The 27,612-nt window shown below is 42.0% G+C and overlaps 1 protein-coding gene across 7 annotated transcripts in view; it reads right to left on the bottom strand.

Moving 5' to 3' along the window:
- Positions 1-4,587: 4,587 nt before the first annotated feature.
- The window catches only part of LOC124054618 (plasma membrane calcium-transporting ATPase 1-like), a 93,389-nt gene continuing 70,364 nt past the window's right edge, over positions 4,588-27,612 (bottom strand). For 4 of the 7 annotated variants that reach the window (XM_046380860.1, XM_046380820.1, XM_046380840.1 and 1 more), the window contains 7 exons: positions 27,369-27,475; positions 24,406-24,597; positions 20,664-20,877; positions 20,259-20,470; positions 19,752-19,859; positions 18,391-18,573; positions 4,588-10,490 (listed from right to left, as the gene is read on the bottom strand). In XM_046380860.1, coding sequence (XP_046236816.1) covers positions 10,242-10,490; positions 18,391-18,573; positions 19,752-19,859; positions 20,259-20,470; positions 20,664-20,877; positions 24,406-24,597; positions 27,369-27,475 — 1,265 coding nt within the window. In that variant the 3' untranslated portion in view covers positions 4,588-10,241. Of the gene's footprint in view, positions 10,491-13,494; positions 13,706-18,390; positions 18,574-19,751; positions 19,860-20,258; positions 20,471-20,663; positions 20,878-24,405; positions 24,598-27,368; positions 27,476-27,612 lie in introns of all 7 variants that reach the window. The other 3 variants (XM_046380850.1, XM_046380870.1, XM_046380879.1) reach the window with 2 other exon arrangements.

Raw genomic sequence — 27,612 nt, 5'->3', positions numbered from 1 at the left:
AGAGATGGAAGCATATCCACTGCTGGGGATTAAGTCTTGTGCTTCTGGGATGGTGTCCTGTTAGCCTGAGTCACAGGGAAGCTCCTTGAGGTGGCATTGTTAAACTAAACTGATATTGTGTTAAGAATAGAAATTGATATCCACTATGTGGAATATATAACTATCCATAGTATGTATACAGAAGGTTTTATCTGACATGTATCAAACTTGGGCGGCACGGTGGTGCAGTGGTTAGCACTGTCGCCTCATAGCAAGAGGGTTCCAGGTTCGAATCCCGGTCTGGGCCCTTCTATGTGGAGTTTGCATGTTCTCCCTGTGCCTGCGTGGGTTTTCTCCGGGTACTCCGGCTTCCTCCCACAATACCAAAAACATGCACATTAGGTTAATTGGCTACTCTAAATTGCCCCTAGGTGTGAGTGTGAGAGTGTGTGGTTGTTTGTCTTTGTGTGTTGGCCCTGCGATTGACTGGCGACCAGTCCAGGGTGAACCCCGCCTCTCGCCCGTAGTCAGCTGGGATAGGCTCCAGCTCCCCCGCGACCCTGACGGATAAGCGGTATAGAAAATGGATGGATGGATGTATCAAACTTGCCTTGACAAGAACCAAGTGTGAGCAAAACACTGGGAATCATCCTCATCATCCTCATCATCATCATCATCATCATCATGATCATCATCATCACTGTCCTAAGTGATGGGAACAAAGTCCATTTAATGGCACACAGAATATTCTCAGAGTGTTTTTGCTGTAACAGGTGTTGATCACAATGTAATGACCTGAGATGTCCATGACCATATAGATATGATTTCTTTGACGTGATCCTGCATAGGATCTCTGCTGCTTATTATCCTTCAGTCCCTTCTCTATGAAAATAATCTTTTTATATTTTTTTTCAGTCTCTTATTTAGAACAAACTGTTAGAACAAAAACATACAACACAGGGAAGCAGCTTGATCTCCGGCTGCATGTGACAGCTGGTTAGATTGTCATTGGGTAAAATACTGAACCCTAAAATTGCTCTAATGGCATGTTCCACTGGTGTGTGAGTGTATGTGTGAATGGCTGAATGTGGCAGGTATTTTAAACCACTTTGAAGAATTCATAAACTAGAGAAGTGTGGCAATGTGTCTTTGCTGTGACTTTCTATGCAATTGTGCCATCTAAAATTCATTTGACATACAGTGTGAGCACGCTCAGAGCGTCGCCTCATGATGTTATGATGTCTGCGGGCCCTAGTGGTGGTGGGCCACAGCCAAAAGTCAACAGTCATATTTGTCATGTGAGCTGAATCTAGGAAGCACAGTGTTACTGCATGTTTTGGGTGCTTAGTCCAACCAAGAGCATAACTTCCTCTAGTCACAGGAGGGACATGTAGTGGTGGATGTTGTTGCTGCTGACCTTCAAGCCCTACCCAAAAAAATAATGCTCCTGCTCTGCATGTCATTCAGAAAACAAACAACAAGCAAAAAAAAAAAAAAAAAAAAAAAAAAAGAATTGCTGCAAATTTGTATGGGTCTGCCAGCCAATCAAGTTTCAGTTTATATCCACTTCTGTCCAGTCTATATGTAGTGACAACCCTGAAACTGTGGCGACTCACCTTCAGTGACCTTCATGGACACCCAAGATTAAGTCAGTATGTGCCCAAATGTGAAATATGGTCACCATCTGCCCTTCTGTTCATGACTTATGGGCTTCAATAATGGACTGAAAACATTCGGATGTCACAGTGAAGTTCACTTTTGACATTTGGATTAAATGTCATCACTTCACTGTTTTGTCTTGTTGGACATTTGGGTGAAATTTTGACACAATTAGTTTAAGTTATGGCCAATGAACATGTGTTTTATGATGTCACAGTGCCCTTTGGGTTTAGGCCCCTAAAATCCAATCAGTTCACCTTTGAGTCCAAATTTGAAGAAATTCCCTCCTGGCATTTCTGAGATATTGTGTTTGTGAGAACAGGTGAACAATGCCTCCAGCCACAGCTTTCACAGGTGTGGGCTGCACAAAAGGGAATAAAATCAGGCTAATCATTTAAAAAAAGATTCTTAACAAGGGATAACTCTGGTTTTATTCTGTATTTTTTTTCATTGACAACAAATCCCATGAAGAGACCAACAATGTGTTAGAAAATATCCAGAAAATACTTTCCAGCAGATTGTGAGTCACACTCTTGTAGAACTGATGCTACTCTCTTCAAGTATTTCACTTTTGTTCTCAACTAAAGCATCCAGGTTTCTATTATGTTCTGTTCAAAGTGCATTTTGCTTAAAAAAAAAAAAAAAATGTATGAGGTGTTGAGCCCTCCGAGCGCTCTTTCCTCTTGTCATCAAATCTCATTTTGGATCCCACGTCAGTCTGTGGAAGAAAATCAATTTAAATGAGCAAATCTGTATGAATAAAAAATCACAGATCGACACTGATTTATTTCAAATTCCAATGGCTTTATTTTATGTATATAGATTTGTATATATTTGTATATATTTATATATATATTATATATATATACTTATGTAACAACTTTTACTCAGTTGCTTGATTATCATCTTTTGTTCAGCTTAAGTTCAAACGACATGACACTAAGACCAAGGCATTCCACACGATCATATCTTACAAAAGAGTAAAGAAAACAACAGTGTGTTCAGCTGTTATACACACACATACATACATACATCATCATGTACAGGTACTGTGGTTCTGTTTGTAGAAAGAACGCAGGAATTTAAAATGAAAAAAAAGGGGGGAAAAAAAAGCTGATCAAGACAAAGACAAGCAGACAGAGTGAGAGTGTGAGGGAGACAGTGAGAAAGCAGATGAACCACTGGAGTCAGACTGGAGGATTCTGTTGCATAGATTGAAGCAAACAGCAGGAGGATGTTTGATAGACAGGATCAGAGTGAACAAGGGAGAAGGTGATACACACACTGAGGAAACACACCTTCAGAGCCAACATTGCACCTGACTGACACACACACACACACACACACACACATGGAAGCACAGGAAGTTTTATTTTGGCTCACAAACATATCCCTGCTGAGGCTCAGAATCTGCCAGACAGTACTGAGGATACTACTGAAGACACTGAGGTCGTGTCCTCTGTATTTAGCGTTATGATGACAATGCTAACATGCTGATTTTGCAGGTATAATATTTACCATGGTCACCATCTTAGTTTAGTGTATTAGCATGCTAACAGTTGCTAATTAGCGCCAAACGCAAAGTACAACTGAGGCTGATCATTAGTTTTGCAGGTTTTGGTCATAATCAAACTGGACAAATGAAAAACTTGACCTGATGACAGTGCTAGAAGAAGAAGAAGAAGCCAAGCCGTCAAAGTAATTGAAATTAATTACTTGGGGGGGGTGGAAAATGAATGTTTGTAGCAAATTTCAAGACAATCCATCCAATAGATGTTGAGACATTTCACTCCAAATTACAAATGTCAACCTCACAGCGGCAATTAAATGGAAAACCGGGAGATCGTTTTGACCTTTGAACGCCTCTACAAGATTTTACTGTGAAGTCAGGTTGACCTCTGTGTATCCTACCCACAGACACAGGCTAAGGCCGTGTTCAGCCTAGTTCGGCACAAAGTCGGAAAAGCAGAGGGAAGCTGCTAGACCAACTCCATTAAGAGCAAAAGAAAATTATAATCAACATGACATTTTACAAAAACGTTTTGCTCAGAACAGTTAGAGATCAATTTCTTGTCAGTCAATTTGCTTGATGTCAAACATTCTATGACTCCAGCTTCTCAAGTGTAACACTTTTCTATGTGAAGGTAAACTGAATGTCTTTGGGTTTCGGTCAAACTGAGCAATTTGAAGAAGTCACCTTACACTCCATGCATTTTCTGACATTTTATAAACTGACAAATTGATTAATCAAAAACAATCTGCAGACTGAGCAGTGCTGAATAGTCGCAGCCATACATTCTGCAGTTGAAAAACAACTTTGTCAGTGTGCTCTGGTGGACAAACTAAATGTCTGACTGTACGACACAAGTGTGATAAGTTGAGCTTTATCATTCGGGCTCCCACACAAATACTGACATTATGACATTACACACGTGAGCAACAAACTCCACTATCCTCATTCAGCTCCTTAACCCGGCAGGTAGAGAGAAGCAGGAGGATGATGGATGACGGAGATCAACGGATGTGCTTGGTAAGATGCTGACACCTGCAGAGCCGAAGCCCACCTGCACCACAAGCTGAATGTTTCAGGCCTGCCAAACTGTTACTGTCTCCCTCCTCCTCTCACTGAACATGTACGTGTGATGAGTTCAGGAGAATCTGTAAATCTAAGTGTCGGTGTGTGGTGGGACAGCAGGATGGAACACTGGAGAGGCGGATGAGCTTACGTATCTGTTGTTTTGTTTGTGGATAAAAGAGATGAAGGAAACAAAAAGTATCTTCATCTTTCATCAGTCCATCCATCAGAAATCACACATTTTTAATTTCCTCAGTGTGTTTCACCTCACAGTGCAAATATGTCTATGTGTGGGTGTGTGTGTGTGTGTGTTTATGAGTGTGTAATGTTGGACATTTTTGGGGCACGTGTCTGAGATTCATTCGGGAAACAAGTTAACATTTGGGATGTTTCATTCCATACTAAAACATGCAGAACACAGAACATTGAACACATATACTGAACAGTTAGTTTTATCCAAATGCAGATTCTCTTTTTTTCTTTGTTTTTTTGTTTTTTCAGAGTGGCTTTAGGCTACACAGAACACGACGGAACCAATCGCACCAGGTTGGACATATTGCTTTAAACCACCAAATTTTGTATATATGTCATGCATGCCACATAGATGATATTATGTTTATACAAAAATAACACCAATGCCTATTACTGTGTATCATAGTAATTACAGAAAACAAATCTTTTTCAGTCTTTTTTGCGATGAAGTTCAACTGAGAAACCATATTTATCTATGTATTTATATCTAACATATATGAACACACATATATACTAGATATAAATATATAGAGATGATATATAAATATATAGATACATATGTTAAGTGGTTATGACTTTTCCAACTGCGATATTCCAGTTCATTTGAACCATTTTTTTTTTTTTTTTGAATTTTGAAGTGTATGTGAAAGTTCTCCAAAGAATTCCTTGATATTCCACAACAGAAAGCTGTTCTAAGAAAGGCAGTGCTCTAAAGAGGAAGCAATGCAGTCAAAATGCAACAATGACTGGATAAGAAGTGAGTTCCTTTTCCATACACAAGTCCTACTGGAAAACTGCGGCAAGCTGAGATCTTTTCAGCTCCAAAAAGAGAACCTTCAGAACACTGAAACCAGGTGGAGATTTTCAGTCCGGCTGCAGAGTCTCGTCTGGACTGTTTTGTGACGCAGCTAAAACCAGAAGCACAAACAGCTTTGGAGCGTTTCTGATAGCGGAGCTGTACTGTGCACCTGGCATGAGATATGAGGGAACCAGTCCAACAGACAAGCGCCACAGCTACACCAAGGCCATGGCAAGCACAGAGGGACAATCTTATCCGGTGGAGTGGGAGAGGTGGGAGTCATGTTACTTTCCAAACCTTCTAAACAAATTTTTGCAGAAGAAGAAACAAGAAAACGACTTTAGCAGAACATTCTTAAAGCTTTGCTGGGTGATGATTGGCTGATTGCCCGCTCTCCCATTTCCTGTCACTGACACGGATAGCAGGTACACTTCATTCACTTATATGACAATATTTACATTGTACTGACTGTAGGAGTACAGGTGTTCTGCCAGATTCAGCAGTTGCACAACAACAACAACAACAAAAAAAAGAGGAAACACATCATCGTTTGGAAGGTGTCTCATTTATAGACTGAAGGCAGGAAGAGGAAGTCATGTCATGGGGGCTTTAACAGTCCTGCTCTCTTCCTGCGATGTGTTTCTGAAGTTGGTAGTTGTATAAAATGGTGATGACATCTACAGCTGCGACTGTGTCCGGTCAAAGGCTCCGCCTCCTTAAACTGATGACATTTTTAAAAATTAAAAACAAGAAATGAACCTGAAAGATATGGCATCATTTCCTTCTTTGTTCCTGGACTGAAACATAACTTGTAGTCCAGGGCCAGCCCAAGGCTTTTTAGATCCTGAGTCATGATTAGATAGCCCACTTAGGCCCCCTCAACACCCAGGATGCAAACATGTAAAGCAACAGTTAACCATAATTTATAATAATCAAATCAGTGAAAGACAAATTTTATATGATCAATTATGGGCTGTGCAAATACCAAAATTTAAGTTTCAACAAGCACTTGAGGATTTTGTTACAGAACTCCCAAAGCTCAGTTAAGTTATTGCAGCTCCTGGTCACAGTAAATAATCATTAAAACTGAAATTGTGACAAATAGAGGAACTTAAAGAGAGTTCACACTGTTCAGGCGGTTTCTAACAAGCAAGAATAGACCCGAGATGAGCTGGGTCTGTGCCTAACTGTCCTCCAGTCCCTTTCGGGACTTCATGCACACTGAGTTCTGGCACATTTTCTTCATTGGTTTCCTTCAAAAATCTCTAGGCTGTGGGGCTCAAAGCAACTCATTGGTTTGTTTTATGATTTGGGCCAGCTCTACTTTGGTCCTCAGGTTACTTTGTCAGTTTTGGTCTGTCTGTGGGGTTCTGAGCTCATTTTGGACGAGGGGCAGACTCACCCTTTCAAAGGAGGTGGAGCCTGAAGCGGGACACAGCTTTTATCCCCCCCTGAAGTCGTCAGCTCCGACACCAGTCACTTGTAAAACAGTATCTATCCACTCATTCAAAGAAATCAGTTGTAGTAGCTTCTAAGTACTGAAACAAAGAAACCCAGAGGTTGGATAAACAATTATACACTCCCATTTAATGTTAAGATAGTTTAGCTGTATTCACGTTGCATTTGCTGAACTCTAATTGAATAACTTCAAAATCACACAGCATGTAGTGTATCACAACATCTTAGATAAAGTGAATATACTCATGTAAAAGGGGGCTGATGAGACTAGCTTGTTGAGATTCCAATTGAACAGCCAACAGGAAGTAAACAAGTCACTGCAGGTTTCTGAGCCCTAACATCAGGTGACCAAGACGACACACGTGGCATAAATATTTAGAGAGCTGTAAAAAGACACAGTCCACGTTAGATTTATCTCATTCATGTACTGTACTGTCACCAAACTCTTCAGCCTATACATATATATTCATATATCTCCAAAATATTAAAAAGTACTTAATATAAAAATACAGAAGAATTGTAAAAAATGAGCAAAACATTGACTTTTATATGAAAACCATGCAAGAAAGATTCCCCATTTAGTTAAATAGTAACTCTAAGATTCAGGAAAGCAAGGGAATGAAAGGGAAGTGGTCGGATGAGAGAAGTGAAGGCGAACTGCCACCCACTTGCTTTTCATGTAAACATTGTAGAGGTCCTTTAAACTTGGTTCGGCAGTGACGACTGAAGATTTTCTCCTTGCTTTTTTGGTCATGTTGGGAGTAAAGGGCCATGGGAGGAGGGGTGGTGGGAGGGAGAAAGTCCAAAGGAAACCTCGATAACAATGAGATAAAAAACAATACAGACAACCTATAAAATATGGCTCTGAGTTACATAGAAAAAGCTCATCAGTGGGGAGAGGAAGAACCTAGTGGTGACAAAAAGTTGGAAATATGGCAGTAGTAGCACATTACTTCAATAAGAACAGCTGATTCAGTTTCTGTTCATAAAATCTGACAAACGAGGGAATGAAAACATCAGAACTGGTACTAAGATTTGTCTTAAACACAGACAGACTGTCCAGACCATGCTCAGAGATCCATTAACTTCCTGTCTGTCAGACTGAACCTCTTGGACTATGACCCAAACAGACTCATCAATACTGTAGTCATTCCCCTTTTAACGTGTGCTCAGAATGAACACAGAGCAAATTTTAGAGGCAGGTGGGGGGATTACATATGAAGTCAACTCAAAAGGTGAAATGTGGTAAAGGCAAAGGTGAGGGGCTCTGAGCAGAAGCACCTCTCTTCCATGCTGAAAGGAGCCAGCTGACCATATCATCAGGATGCCTCTGCAGACATACACGGGACATGTCCAACCAGCAGGAAGCCCTTGGCACCCCAAGAACACACTGCAGGAATTAAACCTATCTGGTCTGAGAAGTGCTTGGGATCCCCTAGGAAGAGCTTCAGGATTTGTCTGCAGAGAGGGCAATGAAAGCCTGGGGCTGGGGCTGTCTTAACTAGTCCGGTCCACTGCGACAAAGATAGAGGTGAGCAGCGGAAAATAGATGGATTAATAAGTAATAACTCAAGTACTATTTATTTTGAAATGACAAAGGGATGAATAGTTCTCAACGTGTGACAGCAGTGCTCAGTCCAAACCTGAAAGATGGGAGCTAAATGTTTGCTTGATTCTGACTCACACCGTCTTGCAAAGCAAAGCAAAGCCCAAGTGACATAAGCATGGTCATCTGTGAGGCCAGCACAGTGGGGCGGTGGCTAGTGGGGGGGGGGGGGGGGGGTCACCTCACAGTGTCATGGTCACTTGCCATTATTAATTGGTTGCCACACTTAAAAAGGGCGGATCTTAGCAAATGAGAGCCTGTGAGGGGCGAGATGCTAGAGAGACAGAGACAGGAGAAGGAGCAGGAAGGAGATAAGAATGGAAGAAAGTGAGTGTTTGATACCATGATGGACGCTGGAGCATTCTGGTTTAGTTTGTCTGTTTATTAACTTAGCAGGACTGAAACCAACAGCGAGCTCAGTACAGTTGTTAAACCAAGAGGAGGACCAGAGAGCGACCATGTGGCCAGTGAGTGAAACTGTAAGTTAACTGAAAAGTAAGTTTCAGCTAAGGCTGCATGCACCATTTCTTGTTGTTGACAGTCAAGGCATTCAGAGTATGTTGTGGCCTCATTATATCAGTGCTACCTCTGCTGTGACAACAGCACGAAAGGCACCACTGGCTGACTGGGGAGTGTCTGCGTGAGCTGAGATGGATCCAGTCCCTTACAATGCTGCATGAGTATGTTTGAATGGGTCGTGTTCGCACGGAACCGCGAACGCAGCTTGTACTCGCCCACAACTGCATCCTGTGTGGAACATGTCCACATATGCAGACATTTACTGTAGTACAGGAGTTTCTTTTGGGGCTTTAACTTCCCTGCTGAGGTTCCCTCTTTGTGAGCTGAGTATTGACAACACTGTTTTTGCCCTGGTGTGGTAACAGAATGTTCAGTCCTACAGACAGGAAGTTAACAGAGCCTTGAACAAATGCTGCTGCAGACAAACACACACGATTGCCTAAACAGAATCCCAAAGATATCATGCGACTCAACACCAATGAAACATAACATGCATCCTACTGGAGGGGGAAGCTTGAACCATACTCCTGTTTCCTATTGACACCATGGACGTACTGGGGGAGGGGCAAAGAGAACCAGAACCCTGACTGGATGAGTTCAGGACCAACCCCCAGTGGGCAGAGAGTGAGTCCTCTCTGGATGCTGCCACGTTAGATATTTTTGGGTAGTATACATTCTGTCCTTCCACATGCAACACAGCAGCTAAAGAAACACATACAGACACAATAAAGGGAAGAACTTTTTTTTTTTTTTAACAGCTGAACCTTGAAGACTGTAGTGTCACACTCACAAGACATTCTGAGGAGTTTGAATCAACGATCAGTTAACAATCTTTAGAAGGTTTAAAAATAAAAGAAAAATGGTTACATTTTTGCATTTGCCTAAAAATCTTCTGAACAACAAACCCGGCTATTAGCTGTGTAGAGGAGCAAAGCGTATGTACATGAGAATCACTGCACTCTTTGAAAAGTTCGGTGCTGTTTGAGAGCGTTACGCAGGAATGAAGCGAGTACAGAACACAACATGCTGCTGCAAGTCCCGCAAAGATCAAACCCAACATAGCTTTTTCCGAAGGATCATCAAGTAAAAAATATACATGAATAGACAAGGACAGGCCTTCCACAGAGGAGACTCTGGACTCCACCCTCTTTTCATAAATGTGAGTGGTGGTGGAGGAACAAACTTACAGGCAGAACGACACCACAGTCAGTATGAAAAACACAATGTGGCAGGAATGACTAAGGGGGGAGGGGGGGGGCGATGTGAAGCATGTGTGTGCAGAATGAGGGGATGAGCAGAGTGATGACTTCCCTCCTCAGCGTGACAGTTCAGTTGGTGGGATGACAGATGATGCTGATAAAGAGGAGAGAGGAGGAGGAGGAGGGAGGAGGAGCTCAGATGGATGATTCGTGGCTGTGGAGGAGGGCGCTGGGTGGCTCTCCTCCTCCTCCTCCTGCCCCAGAGGAGACACTGGGGAGGGGGTCAATCTCGTCTCCTGTCTCCTCTATGGGGGGGATGCGAGCCTCCTCCTCTGACAGGGGGACAAACTCGGGATGGGCCATGAAGCTGTGGATGGAGCTACGGGACTCTGGGCTCTCCAGCCCCTCATACAGGGAGCTACGGAACGCATTCACCACCTTAATCTGAAACAAAGAAAGAAAAGAGACAGACGATGAGCAGACCAGGTTACTGAAAGTGTGACATCAAACCCAGCAGCAGGTGCTGATGGGGCATATGGCGGTCATGAGTCTGAATCTGGACAGGGAGGTGCAAAACCAAGAAACACAATGTCAAAAAGTGATACAGGTTGGCTGGATGAAAACACGGTGTAAACAAAAACAAAAATTCACAAAACATCAACACAAAGGATCAATATAATGCCGGATGCAGCAGAGTGCGGGAAGGCTGCAACAAAAAAATCCACCAACAACAGGCTGAGTGAGGCAAGGCACTGGCAGCTACACACACACACACACAAGCACTTTTCCATATCATCACACAGACATACTAGCTAACTAAGCTAACTAAACTAACATTACAGCTCAGAGGAGCAGGATGCCATTAATGTTTACATCCCACCCCGTTATGAGAACAAGCCTCTTGTCTGTGAACAGATGTATGTTTCCCTCTGCATAGTGATACAGGGGGGCGGCTTGTGATCGGAGGGTTGCCGGTTCGATTCCCCCATCAGACGGGAAGGAAAAATTTGGGTGTGGTGGAGTGATTAATGTGAAAAATGCCCCCCCCCCTTAACTGGCTGATGTGCCCTTGAGCAAGGCACTTAACCCCCCAATATGCTCCCCGGGCGCTTGATGCTGCCCACTGCTCCTGTGTGTGTTTCACTGCATGTAATTTGCATGTGTGTGTTCAACTAAGGATGGGTTAAATTCAGTGTGTGTATGTAAAAATATATATACTGTCAATGTGATTCTTCTTCTTAAAGCAAATTGTTCACGACAAGGTCTGTGGATTATCTAACTGGGTCACGACTTCTGGAAACACACATTGCTGCTGAGTTTTTTAAATGTATTTTCCGGGCATTTTGAGCATCACAAGTGAAGTCTCATCGTGTTCCATGAAATCAAAGAGAAGGTATTCATCCCTACAGCTGATATCTCCAAAACTCTGTGACTCTCACCAAAACAATGTGAATGGACAAACAGCACTGCAGATAAGAAGGAAAATTTAAAAACAAAGAGATTAACTTAGTGGGCCAAATTCACTAACAACTTTGCGATAATTCAAATTTTGATGTAGAAATAAGTATCTATAAATGAGTCCCACTTTGCCAACTGGTAATTCCACGTTGATGGTGTCAGCACTCGCACAGAAAACAACAAATACACACACACACACACACTTGGGAAAAACAACAAACACACGCACACTGTTAAGTCTTTAAAATCGCATTCAGAGTTAGCATCATTCTGTCCTCTAGCTGGTCTCTTCTCTCCGACTGAAGTCGCTTCTTCTGTCATGAATCCACCGAGGCTGCAGCTGATCACACTGATTTACACGCACCAGCAGACTCTTCATCATAATTAATAACCCTGCAGTTCAAAGCTCTCTATTACTGAACCACAGGAGAGCTGCAGCTGAGCACTGCGGCTTAGAACATATATGCAACTGTCACACACATGCATGCACACACACACACATGCATGCACACACACACACAACGCTCACAAGTTAAAAAGCTCTTGGCTGTTAAACCATGAGAGACTTGCTGAGCCTGACAGATTTAACCCTGCTCAGGATTAACCCATAAAATTATCTTGGTGCCCAGGCTGTCGCCTCCAGGAAAAAAAAAAAAAACACAAAGAAAACAGAAAAGGGATTCTTTTCTTCTCTCTGTCGTGAATCACAGCGATTCACGACTTCTTTCTCGTGACGTTGGCCATGTGCGCCAACAGTTGTGATATGTCCTCGACTCGTCGGGCAGCAAGTCACATCAGGGTTAAGAGACGCATGTTAAGGGTTTAAATCTCCACGACATGCAAGAGGAGGAGAAGCAGCAGCCTGGGAGGGCAGTGATGAAAGGAAAGGTATTAAAAAAAAGAGGGGAAGAGATTAAGATGGAGGGGGAAGAGATACAGCAGAAGAAGGTGAAGCAGGAAGCACACGGAAACAGTGTGAAGTTAGACATGGTTTCAGATGGGGGTTAAGGTGAACAGGCTGTCTGCAAGTTCATCTATTATTAGGTGGTTTTCATTTCAGGAATAAAGCTGCTTTTATTCTATGTATATCAGTGAAAAGATTGAAACTAATAATGTTTTGATTGTCTTTTAAGACTTCCCTACTCTGTGCTCTGTGGCACCACTCGCTCCTAAGACAGACATGAACCCAGAAATACATCGTTTCAGGTACTGATGGTTTTAACATTTCTGTTCTCACACAGTTGAAAAGGATGCAGTGAGTTAATTGGCAAGGCTTTCGAGGTGTTAGGAAGTGTGTGTCTGAACCAGGCTAGATGTTTGCCACTGCTTCCAGTCTTTATGCTAAGCTCCGCTAAGCATGCCCTGACACCAGCTCTGCACATTAAAGGTTAGCGCAAACGATGTTTGATGCTTTTGTCGAAGGAGTCTGGAGGCATTGAGGAGAGCATATATCAATATGATGGCTTCAGGTCCCTACTGGTAAGACCTGCCTGAGGGCAAACTGACCGCCATCTATTAGATAACAGTAGATAATACACTTACTATGGGCAAAAAAGATTTATTTATTCATTGATTTAGGCATTTATTCAGTATTATCAGTTGAAATCTGGATGAAATACTAATCCTGACTGGTGTTGAGTGAGCGTTTCAGCACTTTCCAAAGTCAATCTGTAGAACACAGTCACTCTTCTAAAAATTATATACTAATATTTACTCTAAACAACTTGGACAATTCAGTCACATCAGTTCCATCTTTATGTAAACCACCATCAGGCTTAATAAGACTACAATGTATAATAACAGCTAAGATAATCCTTCAAATATCTCAGATTAGTTCAGAATGTGCAGACACCTGCTGATGGCAGAAACAAGTGAGGAATGAGTGTTGCTGAGTTATGCAGCGTTAAGTGTTTCATGCAGATCAAAAAGAGAAAAAGAGAGTCCAGCCAGAAGAAGCAAGGTGTTAGCTGGCTTCCCGTCACCGACTCACTGCCTGCAGTAGAGGAGGAAGCAGCAGCAGCAGGGGGCGCAGCCCCAGCTGAGTTGGTGAGAGAGGAGGAGGAGCTAAGCCCTACGTGGGTGGGGCTAGAGAGGGTTTTGGCGGCAGTGGCATCATTGTGTTGGCTGACGACGGAGGGCTGGCGGCGCAGGGCACCGGGCACCGGCGCCTGGCCCGTCTGGAAGGTATAGACCACATCCATCTGAAGGAAGGACAGCCACAAAACACTGTTAGATAGCAGAGAGACAGAGACAGAGCGAGGAGACAGGGCAGATGACACAGGAAGGGAAGAAAGACTTTCTTGAGAGGTTAGAGAAGGTGTTAAAGAGGCTGGATAGTGAGGTTTGACAGGTTTTTAAGGTCAGTAATCATATTTCATGTTTTAAAAGTGCAACACAAGCCGGACAGGCGTGGAAGAAGAAGAAGAAGAAGAAGCAGCAGTCTGGGCTCAGCAGTCAGGATGTGCTGACCCAGAGGATGAATGTTAGAAAACTGCTGCTTTGCTGGAGAATTGACATATTAAAACAGTGTGGCTGTTTATCCTGATGAGCCAACAATGACATTCATCAAGGTGCTGCTGAGTGTTAACAACAGGAAGGGCTGTTCTGACACAATAACTGTGTCCCTCCGAAAAGAAATGGAAAATAAATAAATAAATAAATAAACAGTTGGCTATTTGTCGGCCATGAAGAGGTTTCATGAACTGTTTTCACTAAAGTTGGGTACAGAGGGTAAATAAACCTTTGCAGCAAAAACAGTCAAGTATCGAAAAATGGCATTAAATGCCTTATCAGAGTTTGTGTACTTGGTCATCAGACAAACGGCATCTCCACATGGTCTTAACGACATCCAGATGTGGTTAGGGTGATCTGATCCAATCTCAATGGAAAAATATACAACCGCACTAAAATGAGTTGTTCCTGATCCAGATACGGATCATATGTTAATACCAGGTGAAGATTATGCCACATGTCCAGATAATTTCCTAAGAATACTTCATCTTATGACTGCTCTTTTAAGTTCTTCTGTTTTTGGCAGAAAGAGGACACAGGAACAGGCAGACAGTTGAGTGATTCTTGTTTCTTTCTTTTTAAACATATTTTATGCAACCCATTTTCCCATAGGATATTCTACACTGTAGTGGTTTGTTCTGCAGCACCACGACATTATCATTCAGTTTACAGAATGTGGGTACAGGGACACAGAAGAACGTGAGGTTCAACCAAGTCAAGAAGGAGTGAATGAGGGAGAGATGAAGAGAGAGAGAAGAATAGGGAAAAAAGTTTGAGAGAAAAGGCAATGAAAGAGAGAAAGAATTCATTTAGTTAGTGAAAGACAAAATGTGAAAATCCAGAAGAGGCTGTGATACAACGAAGGGAAGCAGGAAGAAACAGAACGATGAATAAAGAGCTTTTGAATTGGACTCAAAGCACTTTGAGAGAAGACGGGAAGAAGAGGGGAAACTGTGTCACTTTGAATGACTGATAAAGTTTCAGCAGCGAGGTGCTGCTTGTACCAATTATTCCCCCACTGTGTTTGACTGTCGAGGCGTTGAGCGGCACAACGCTGCCCGCAAGGATTAGAGAGGAGGAGGACAGGAAGAGGAGCATGGAGAGATAAGAACCTAATTAGCTTGCAGCCTTTCGGTGCCTCCTCCTCGATCCTCCCATCCTCCCATCCCAGGAGGGTGACAGACTGATATTACAGATACACAGGCAGAAAGAGAAAAGACAGAGAGCTTCCTCTTTTCTTAACAGTGTGTCTGGCATTGGAGAGGCATAAAAGGGCAAGATTTTTTATTTCTGTTTCTTCTTGCATGATTTCCTCGTCTCATTACGCTCTGCAGGTCACGGGTCACGTGAAGGTTACTTTCTGATATTCTACGTGTCAGAATCTGGGTTCACTGAACCCAAATCAAGCTCGCAAATCCACCCATGCATTTAGGAGCTACTGATCATATTGCATGATTGTCATGGTTAATTGTAGATAATTGCAGTTGAAAATTCTAATTTCTATTTCTTTCAGAGTACTTTCAGGATTTCTCATCCAGTTGAACCTCTGTGAACCTCAGCTTTTAAACATGACATACATATTTTAGTGTGTAAATGATTCATATTTGCCAAAGGTTTCGGAACTGGCCCAACAGATCATGGCTGCAGTGGCTGCAACTGCAATTTAGTCCTCTGGGGCAACTTGGTCAATTGCTATTGATGCCAATCACTGCGTACTGGCTGAGATTGCTACTCTAAGTGCCTCACAGCATTAGAGAAAAATCCCTACCGAGACAGATTTTTTGTTTAAGAGTACAATCCTTTTTTGTTTATTCAGAAACAAAAACCTCTCACAAAGCTCTGAAATCTCGCTGGAGGCGAGTTGCTGCAGGAAGATGACCCTGGAAACGTTAGTCGGAGGAGGAGAGCGGAGTTTACTGAGAGGAAGTGCTTGTAAGAATTTATTTGCAAAATGATGGCTGAATATTTAGCGGATTTAAACAATGTAGATGAGGCAACAACTGCAACAGATTTCCGAATTCTGAGTGAGACTTTTCCCAGAGTGAGACTTTTGTTTGTGTTAAACAACAACAAAAAGGTCTCTCTCTGTGTGGGGATGTTTCTGTAACACAGTCACACATCAGAGTAACAACCTCAACCTGTGAGTGGCTAAAACTTTTAGTGGAGTTGTCCCAGATAGACACTGCAGCCTTACACAGCTGCTGACTGGGGTGATCTCCTGGACGAATTCCAAAACTTTTGGTGAGTATGAATAATTTACACACCAGAATATATAATTTTAGGGCAAAAGATTGAAAAACTAGAATTTGACTTTATGTTGCAGTTGCTTATTTACACATTCAGCAGTGACGGAACAAAATGACCATTTATTTGGAGTGGTGTTTTTGGTCTAATTTTCACTTTGTTTTAGCTATGAATTTGGTCTCTACCAACCCCTTAGGGAAATCTGTGGTTCTTTAGCTGGTAAATGCTCCACTTGGTTCACCAGCTAATTGCTAACTGTGTTTGTCTCCTGTTTGTGGCTGAGCAGGTTTATAGTGGGTTTTTATTTCTCCAAAAACATCAAACTGCTGCAGATGAAAACGTTATGAAGGTGTTGAGAAAGAATCATAGCAGTAAAGTTACTGACCAGTAATTTAAACAATGAGATGAAGCTCATTAACTTTCTGTAAAGCTGAGGGGAGCTGCAGATTCAGGTGATAATTCTCTGTAAGTTCATCATTATCAGCAAACCTTTTCATATTGTCATTTGATACACAATTACGAATATATAATTTATCGCCACTTTATGATTGTATGACTGTGAAAAGACACTGTTGGTGGTTTCGAAAAAGGCTACATTTGGAAGGATATTAAAACGCCAGACAAGTCTGAATTTCTCGGTTAGCATTCTGAATTTTCTGCGTGAGGAAGCAGGGAACAGAAAAACTCAAGAGGACAAAGCAGAAAAAGATATTAGTTATTATTAATTCAGATGTGTTTACCTTCTGGCTACAATAAGTACAAGTTAGTCCACTGCTCCACTGCTGAGAGAAAAACACCTGACCTCTCAGGCTGACTATGTGTGTATGTGTGTGTGTGAGAGATGGCGAGAGAGAGAGAGAGAGAGAGAGAGAGAGAGAGAGAGAGAGAGCAAAAGACAGAGACAGAAAGACAGAGACAGAGAGAGAGAACATTGGCTGTTGTTTATGTGGGTGGGTGTTAGCATCAAGGCTAATGAACCCCACAGGGACAGAATGGGACTGCCTGTGGACATGCTAATGCTCAGTGTTATCTATCCTGTAGGAGGATAGACACATATGTCACACACGCACGCACGCATGCACGCACACACACACACACCCGCTTTGATTCTTGGCCAGTTAATTTCACACTCTGCTGCAGAGCTTCAGTAAGAACAACTCTATTAAAACACAGAAATTAAAGGTGACATCTAGCATGGGACAAAAAGAAAAGCTTGTTGGATATTTTTATTCTTCAGTGGAGGTAAACAGCAGCACCTCCACAGTGTTGTCTTCCCCTGTGGCCCATCACACAGACTGGGAATTTGCTCTGTGTGTGTGTGTGTGTGTGTGTGTGTGTGTCATACATTTCCAGAAAAAAATAAATAAAATAAATAATAAGATTAATGTAGTTTATGTTGTTTAGCAGTATATAATATCAGGCTTTACTTATAAAAACTTTGACTTGTTTTAATAAAACAATGGTGAAAACACTTAAAAATATTTTCATTATGTAAAAATTTGACCATTTTTTTTGTTTGTTTTTTTTAACCAAACTGGAATTGGTCATCCATAAAATTTAAAAGATACCCAACCCTACTTCTTACATTTGAAACTACTGTTCATGGGAGCAGGACAGCTTAACTCTAATTACCCTAAAACTAAATAACAATAAAGAACTTGGAGAAACTCATTACTTTCACCCTGTAAATGCAGTGAATTACAAAGGACTTTTAAACTTTAAACTTTCATCCCCTTGAATGACTTAAAATGTTTCATTTTGGATATATTTAGAGATGTGTGATTGTTCCTGATATTGTCTGTACATGCTTGTCTAGTGACATTTCTTGTTGAATTTTTCTGTAACAAACGTGTTTAGTTGTTTACGCAGTTTTAATTCAAAAACTCCAGAAATATTTGGAGTAAATGTGCTCAAAACAGCACACATTTTCACACACCTCCTGCATTGCCATGGTAACTGAAGTTTTCTGCAGCTCCAATGACGCAACAGATATCTGAGTCAGGTTATTACCTCCATTACTGCCACTTTGGAAACCTTTTATCAGGAAAAACCTCAGAGTGAAAAGTAAAGTGAGTGACAAAGTTTGACTTGGCAGCGTGCTGGATGTCACGGCGAGACACGGTGGTCGTACCTGTGTCTGGATGCGGTTCAGGCCTCTGAACCAGAGGATCTGGCCTCTCCTCAGCTCCATCTCAGCATGGTCAATTTCATCAGCCCCCTCCGTCAGCTCCTCCTCGTGGATCTCCTCCTTTGTGATGCCGTGGCCTGCTTCCTTCAGGAACTTCAGGTGGTGGGTGGGGATGGATGTGATCAGCTGAGTTTGAAAGAAAAAATACAAACATTAACGGTTATTCCAGTTACTAAGCCTATGAAAAGAGTTTCAGCGTATTTTCTGCTGCTGGTGGAGAAAGTGAACACGATGATGCCTGATTTCATCAGAATTACTCAGAGACTTGGACTGGAGACAAATGTATGCATTACAGATTAGAGGTGTGGAGTATGAGAGTGTTTATCTGGCAGCGTTTTAGCAATTCAGTTTTGCATTATGGGAAATGCAAGACCCAGTGTTTTTGGATCTTTTGGACTCATTCAGGGATTTAAAGTTAGGATATGTCATCTTCTATAATTTCAGTCTTTTTTTTGAATCAGACTCTTTACGGGTTTTTTTTTTTTTACCTCACTGGAGTGCTTCTTTAAGAGCTGATGATTAAAAAAAAAAACAATGACAGAACTGTAAAACCTTATTACTTAATGAAAAAAGGATTTTAAACCCTGAACAATATGTATTGTTGTGCTGGTTTATTTATGTTTTCATCGTTATATTTACATACTTTATGATTAATCAAACAGACTTCCATTATAATGTTTTATCTGTATAGTTCTACAGGTTTTTGTCCTGTTGTTTCATTGTTCAATTAAAAGAGAAAAAAGACCCACACAGCTTCTTGCTGCAGCTGTAAATTTTATATTCCTGTCACCTTCCCTCTCTGTTAGAAACAAAAGACATTTAACCTCCAAAATAAGAGTTCTCCATTTAGTCTGTTTCTGTCAGCATGTTTCTGCCTCTGCGCTCTCGCTCTCTGCCCTCCAACTGAACCCACAAGACTTCTTATGCCTGATCTTTCTTTCTATATAACATATGCTTTCTAAGCCTGTGTGTGTGTGTGTGTCTCTGTGCATATTAACAGGATCATGCATGTGCTGGTGTGTTAGTGCGTGCGTGTATCCACAAAGGGACTGATATGCTGGGCTTGTTTTCTCTCTGTCCTCGTAAACAGGAGTGCGCTGCTTTCATGTGCCGAGCTCATTACCATGGCGATGGTTGTGATGGCAACCTTGTAGCAGCACAAGTGTGACAGGCAACAGTTTTCTGCCACAAACCTCATGTAGCCACCTCTTCATCTTCTCCTCAGTACATGTTGTTTGTTCTTAGAACAGCTTTGATGCTGTTTGTTCAGAACAAAACACTGCTGGTTCTGGTTCTGTTCTCACCTGTCCCCACAGCAGCTCTCCCACACCAATGAACACACACCACAGCCACTGGTCGATGGTCAGAGCCGTGCAGGAGAACGGCTTCCCTCCAAACTGAACAATGATGATCTGAGAGGGAGAAGAAACACACGGGACACGTTAGCCGAGTGAACTTTGCTATAGCGGATTGGACAAAGGATTAGTCTGATGACATTCAGGATTTTTCTTACTGTCAACAAATCCCTTGTGCTGCCCCAGATCAACATCGACTTGATCCTACTAGCACAAATTGTCTGTGTGTCGAAAGCCTGATACATCTTATTCTCCCGTGCCACAGAGCTCCATTAAAAACACATCAATGAGTCATACTGTTGCACTGGGTGACATGTTCATCCACTACTGTGAACACACTAATTTGTTTTGACTCAGTCCCACGTACACCGTCCTGCTGCAGGAAATAATCAAGAGAATACCAAATGTTTCATTAGCTGTTGATGTATGTGATGTTGATGATGATGATAGAGATACCTGCAGGGCGAAGGTACCCAGTACCACGCTGCAGAAGATGGGGTTCCTGTAGATGCCCTCGAACACGTTCCTCTCTCCATGGATCTTCCTGGCGTTGACTTCGTTGAAGAGCTGCATCATGACGAACACGTTGAATACGATGGTGTAGTGCTCTGATGGCGGCGAGTGCAGGGGAGCGTTGCGGCCGCTGTCAATATTGAAAAACTTCTCACCTGAGGAAATAAAGAAGGAAAATATCCACAAAACAATTAATGTTTTTTGACAACAATCAATAAAGAGCTCAGTATTCATTCTGATTCTTCCAAATGAAACTGTAATTCCAAAACTTAAAGATCAGATTATTTTTCCATCTGGGTTGTACAGTTCATCTGGTTTGTGCAGCTTCTCTGTAAGTGTTTAACTTACCAGCAAAGAGCAGGGTGAAGATGATGATGAGCTGGTAAACGGCATGGCCCAGGATGTTTTTCATCATGGTCCTGGAGATGAGAGGCTTGTCGCGGCCATATGGTTTGCGCAACAGCAAAGCCTCGGTGGGCGGCTCGGTGGCCAGAGCAAGAGATGCCAGTGTGTCCATGATGAGGTTGACCCAAAGCATCTGGACGGCCTTCAGAGGAGAGTCCTGTAGGAGGAGGAGAACTCGGTTAGCAAACAAATTATCGGAAAATGGCAAATAAAACATATCACCGTTTTGTTCTTGTTCTGTTATTCTGTTTCTTCTTGCCACTGTGTGTTTTGATATGGCATAAGTGCCAGCTTCAATTCAAATGAAATCATTTTTCTTTACCTCAGGTCACTTTGCCCAGTGCAAGCTAGTGTCTTTGCTGTGACCTTCTATGCAACTGTGCCTATCTAAAATTCATTTGACATACAGTGTGAGCACGCTCAGAGCGTCGCCTCATGATGTTATGATGTCTGCGGGCCCTAGTGGTGGTGGGCCACAGCCAAAAGTCAACAGTCATGTTTGTCATGTGAGCTCAATGTACTTCCTCTAGTCACAGGAGGGACATGTTGTGGTGGATGTCACTGAGGACAAATGCAACCATGAAGAAGAAGACCTGCAGACGCTACTCCAAAACTATTTCTCTTATGTCTTATATCTTTTGGATATAAAATGTCATCACTTCATCATTTTGTAAAATTTCTTTAAGAAGAATCAACTTTTATTGGCAGTATATATATATATTTTTATATACACACATACTGAATTTTACTACTGCATTTATCCCATCCTTAGTTGAACACACACATGCAACACCCGGCAAATTACATGCAGTGAAACACACACAGGAGCAGTGGGCAGCATCAAGCGCCCGGGGAGCATATTGGGGGATTAAGTGCCTTGCTCAAGGGCACATCGGCTGGCTAATGAAGGGGGGGGCATTTTTTTCGCATTAATCACTCCACCACACCCAAATTTTTCCTGCCCGTCCGGTGGGGGAATCGAACCGGTGACCCTCCGATCACAAGCCGCTTCTCCAACCTCTAGGCCACAGCCCCGTCATACTTAGTGCATAAATTCTTGAGTTGTGGCCAAATATGTGTTTTGTGACGTCACAGTGACCACCAGTGGCCAATAAAATCTAATCAGTTTATCCATGAGTCCAAGTGGATTTCTGTGCTAAATTTGAAGAATTTCCATCACTTCTATCGCGCTCAACGGGGCGTAATGCCTCCCACCACAGCCGTCAGCAGTAGATATTCTCCTAAAACAATGCTGAACTGAACAGTCGGAGATGCAACAGTAAAGAACAGAACAGTCTTGGTAGTAAAGACGCAAAAACATCATGATCCACTGTACAGTGTCAGGTCTCTATCAATGAAAATAAACATGACTTTAACAGAGTTCTCAAGTGATGTGGCATTGCACTCCTATTAGGCTTGTGTGGATCAGATTTTGATGATAATTCATTTTTCCCATGCTGACGTTTACTAACTTAATATCAAAATTAAGATGTTGTGAAAATAACGTTAAGAATCTGTGTCCTACTGTCTGGATGTTTCTGGTGGGGCGACGTGTCCGCCTGAGGAGCCCCATTAATCATCTTGAGTGTATTTTACATCCTTAATTACAGACCAGTTTATTGTCCCGTCTCCATGAATCTGATACCTCACACTTCTGTTCTCCATATGCCTGCTCTTCATAGCAATACTTAACATTATGCATATCATCTGGATCGTGATATTGCTTTTATTACTTGCAGGCAATTCAAGCATACAAATTGTGCGTGAACCGTTTGGTCGCAGATTCAGGTGTATGCTAATGAAAGCTCACTGCTTTCTCTCCACGTCTACAATTTGTTTTCCATTTTCAAACATGTAGTTTCCAGACCGAAGCCAACACTGATACAAGTGACATCACTTGTGGCGGTTTAGCAGACTTCACACAGCTCCCCCTGAAGCCACAAATGGAAACAGATTTCACATATGCAGCAGCACAAGAACTGTAAACAGGCTTTGATGTGTAAAACTTGGGTTAGTGTTTTAAGAATGTGGAGATTTACATAGGATTTTCATTTTATAGCTATACTACCATTTTTCAAATGCTTTTGAATGTAGCATTCACACACACACACACATTTTATAGGACCCAATCCACTTTTCAAACCAGACCTATGGAGATGCAACAATCCTCTGTGCAATAAAGACATAAATCAGTGCACCATCTTTTAATGATGTGTGGCAAAATATCAGTGGCCGAACAGAAACAAGCCATTAATGATCACTGAGTGTAAACACAGCACAGAGACCAAAGACCTGCTGAGTCCCTGTTATATTTCCGGATTATGATGGCGATGTGTTGCCATGGTTTCAGGCTGTATCTTAGCCTACTTTGTGCTCTCTACTCTGTAAACCTGTTAGTTATCAGTCTTGCCAGCTGTGAGCCTTTCAATTAATACACAGCTGCAAGTTACTTTTTTTTTTTTATTGTGTCAGGAGTTCAGTTTCCTGATCAGAGACACATTATGAAACAAAAACATGTGACACAGCTGCCTTGCATCCTCGGCGCTCTGAGACAATCAAAATTAAACATGTCTTTCTTTTTCTGGCCCCTCTGGAGATTTGATCAAAACAGTAAACCTTCAAAATGTAAAATAATTATCAAGATGCAAGCTTTAGCTCAGTTCCATGCACGTGGAGAAATATAATATATATACTGATTTACCAACAGTTGAGCAGACCACAGTGCAGCCACTATGCCATGTAACACATTCATTCAACTCGTCCTTTGAAACTCATTCACGTGTTCGTCCTGAATCAGGTTGAATCAGCTGACTGACGGCAAGAACATGAAGACAGTAAACCTCATGTTAAGGAAAATTAGATTTTTTTATGCATCTTATTAGACAGAGCTCAACGCGATTCATCTTTCAACAACATCAGGCAACCTGTCTGCCATAGTGGACTGCAGGGCTTGAACAGTATCTGACTGGGACAAACTGTATTGCTTAGCAAATGACAAACTACAGAGCGCTGATCACATTGGAGCATATCTTCTCATCTTTCCCCTCAGTCACAAACGGCTAGCTGGTAAGAGAGGAGGTTAGCTGTTAGCAGCCACTGAGTCCTGCAGTTTAGTTCATGTTTGGCTAAGGGAGCTAAGAGCTAACGCAGTTAGCAGCTTAGAGCGCAGCTAATCCCACAGCAGGAACGAGTATTTCTGTTCAGAGGAACATGACGTGTCAAACAGCGAGCTGCAGTTTAATGTGAAAATAAAGCAAGTTTACAGTAAATATAAAATGCTGCAGGTCTGTCTGTGTGAGGTGCACAGAGACAGGCAGGAGCAGAGAGACAGGATAAATCAAACACGTCACGAGGTTTGGAAGGGTTTAATTGATTTTTAGAACGCAACCCCTGTGAAACAAGACCAAACTCTAATTAACTCTTTAATTAAATTTTGTAATACAGAGAATACAGAATAAGACAGAAAACGGTGTTTTGTTTCCGATTCACCACCACTCTCTCTCTTTATTCACCGTGCACCACTGTTTCATTCTCTCCATGTCTCTTGTTAAGGCGCAGAGGAGTGGCAAAAATTACTGGTTCATTTCAGCTGTAACAGCAGAATCATGTGTTAACCTGTCCATCATTATAGTAGTAATTATTGTAATAATCCCAAATTTACATAAGCGTACAGCCTTCAGCCTACCTGTGTGATGCAGGCGCCGGTGAATGCCACGATTACGGCCACTACGTTGACGGTCAGCTGGAACTGCAGGAACTTGGAGATGCTGTCGTAGACGTTTCTTCCCCACATGACGGCCTTGACAATGCTGGTGAAGTTGTCGTCAGTCAGGATGATGTCAGATGCCTCCTTTGCCACATCAGTGCCAGCGATTCCCTGAAAGAAGCAGATGGGGACAGATCCTGGTTTATGAATTTAGATGGAAACATGTCAGACTGGAGTCGATCAAAAATCTCCAAACAGTTACCAAACTGCTGTGAACTGTAATGCACTGCACTGAACTCTTAACTGGCTGTATATTTTATTAAACTTAACATTATTACAAGTTGCCTGTTGTTCTATCATAACCTCAGTTCCTATTTTTGCGCCGTTTTTGACATCAGAAGGAGCATTTCATTTTCTAACGAAGTTGCAAAGTCAGAACACGAAATTATCTTTTTACTTCACACTAAGCAAACTTTAATTAGCGGTGCCACGGGGTCAGCGTTTAAAGCTAAAAAGTTTGGAGAATGCTGCTGTGCTCAGCTGTGCAACTGGTCAACATAAACTCCTGGACTGTGACACCAAAGCGCCCTTTCCAAAACCTAAAAGAAAGGTCCAGCAGGGGTTCATGAGAAGTGGAAAACTGATTGTGGAGTACTTCCTGTCTCAGCAGGAGAGAGCAGCTGCACTCCAGACTACAGCCTCAGCACCATTATTCTTCTGTACCTGCAAAGCAGCATGACAGGTACAAGGCAGAGGAGAGGGACAGAGCAGCTGCTCACCTCAGAGTGGGTGTAGTTTAAAAAACATACACCCAGCTTTTTGAAGAAAACAACCCCTGATGATCTGAGTCTGATACCCCTGGGTTAAAGAATAACACAGCTAGTATGTGTAAAGTGTACAAAGCTTTAATTGAGAATACTTTTAACTCAATCACTAAGAGAACCATTCTCAGGTCAACAGCAGCCATGAAGAAGCTGTGATGTGAACTGCTGTGGCTCTCTGCAGAGTGACGCTCTCCCACACAGACACATGTACATCTCTCTCTGTTTTCCAGCTCGAAGGTGATAAGTGAAAAGGGACACTCGGGTGCAAATGGAAAACATTCCAGCTGGGACACATTAGTACTGGAAGGCGACTTGTTTAAATTCCCAGACTGCCTCTGTGATGTGTCTAGGAACAGTAGCTACTGTCAGAGTGCTATTTGACAGCACAACAGCTGCTCAGCAGCCTGCAGGAGACACGGGTGTTCAGATGACTTTCCTTAATAAATAAAGGTCACACCAACACACAGAGCAGGCAGCTGATGTTACACAGCTCGTCCACAGGCCCTGTTCTGTGTCTTTAATTCCTCAGCATCAGCCATCATCTGATCATTTGCTCAGTGTGCTCTTATGTCAGCTGGGAGAAATGATGCACTGTGAAAAATTTCTGATAGAACAGAATAAATGATCTGAACAAATATTAGCAGCAGCTGTGTCGTTCATAGACGACAGTTTCGCTGAGTGTCTGTTTCAGCAGTAAATCTCAGATGAAGTGGGCACTGCTGTGGGTTCCCGACTAAATCAGAACCAACAAACCCCTTATTTACAGGCCTAATCACAGGCACATGTCTTAGATTGGCATGCTATTGCTTTCAGACTGTACTGTCTAAGAACCACAGTGAAAAGAATAAAAGATTTTAATATTAGTTTTAATAATAAAATATTTTCATGGATTTTGTCAATGCAGTTTTTCATTTTCATTCAGGGTTTAGTTTAGTTTTCATTAATTTCATTATTATTGTCACTCCCCAACCTCAGCTTTTTTTGTGGGGAATGTCGAATGTCAATTCCCAAATGACAATTTTATACAGGACACAGAAAACACTACAACAATATGGGATATATTTTCTTTTCACCTCCGTAATATCATGATCTATGTAATGTATATACGTTAGAAATCACAACTGAAAAGTAGATTGTGGATGCCTTCAGGATCAGTCCTCCATGCCTATGAACACATAATGTTCACACAGACTGGCTAATCATAGAATCAGCTAGCTCCGACCAGGATCCAACAACTAGCTGTTATCATTGTTATTCAGTGTCTGACAAGATTACAAAAAGGACCCCAGACAAGACAAAAAGAAGCGTAAAATCGTTTTTGCTTAACTAGAAACAGCTACTATGTCGCTCTCACCTAATACACTAGTCTCCTTGTGTTATGAAAAACACACATTTTATGATCATCCAAACCTGACAGACAACAAAATTAAACCAGAATAATTTAATAGTTAACGCAGTGCATTGAGGGCTATTTGGACCCAGTGATTGTTGGAAAGAATAACAAAGACGGACATTTTTTAAAATTTCATTGTCTTCTGTCTCAATCACCAGGTGATCTGATGCTACACTAGGAGAGGCTTTAGCTTCTAGACTGCTGAGCCAGTTTGACACCCTGGATTTGTCTGAGATCACTGACCAATTTTATGGTTAGCTTATGTATGTCTCTAACCAGTCTGTGACTAGGATGTTAGACTTTCTTTTTTAAGTTTTATTATTTACTGTATATAAGAGAGCAAAAAACAAAAATATAAAAGACAGAACCAGTCTCAGTGTTCTCACTCCATGTGTGTGTTGGTCTGTGGAGAATAAAAACAGGAACATGGCAGCAGACTGGGAGAAGAAGACTGGGACCGCACCACGCCGATGAGCCGAGGCATTCAAGCTCATCATTTACTGATTTGTTATTCCATTATTTTCACCGTTATCTTAATGAATTCATGGCATTAAACTCAAGAGTTATTTTGGATGATGTTCAGAGAAAAAAATACCTATTTCATGGCTGCACTGGATATGTAATTAAGTCAAAGTTGTTCTTTCTCTTTTGTTAATGACGCAGAACTGGACCAACAGATGAGTGAAGAGCTGGGAGAAAAAAAACAACAACAAAGAAGTGGTTACCATGGCAAAGCCGACATCAGCTTTCTTGAGGGCGGGGCCATCATTAGTACCATCACCTGTCACTGCCACCACTTGTCGGGTTTCACCCACCGTGCTGTCAATGATCCCTGATCAACAGAGTGGAACCAAAAGACAATTCTCCTTTTAAATGAGCGTATGAACTTATTAGTGTATTTCAGAAAAGACACGAGCAAACTGATTCTCTCTTTCTGTTAAAATGCTAGAAACACAATCAGGAAACAAC

The sequence above is a fragment of the Scatophagus argus genome, chromosome 3, assembly GCF_020382885.2.
Source record: "Scatophagus argus isolate fScaArg1 chromosome 3, fScaArg1.pri, whole genome shotgun sequence".
Lineage (NCBI taxonomy): Eukaryota > Metazoa > Chordata > Actinopteri > Scatophagidae > Scatophagus > Scatophagus argus.
Note: the sequence above shows the minus strand (reverse complement) of the source record. Positions and strands in the feature narration are given on the sequence as shown.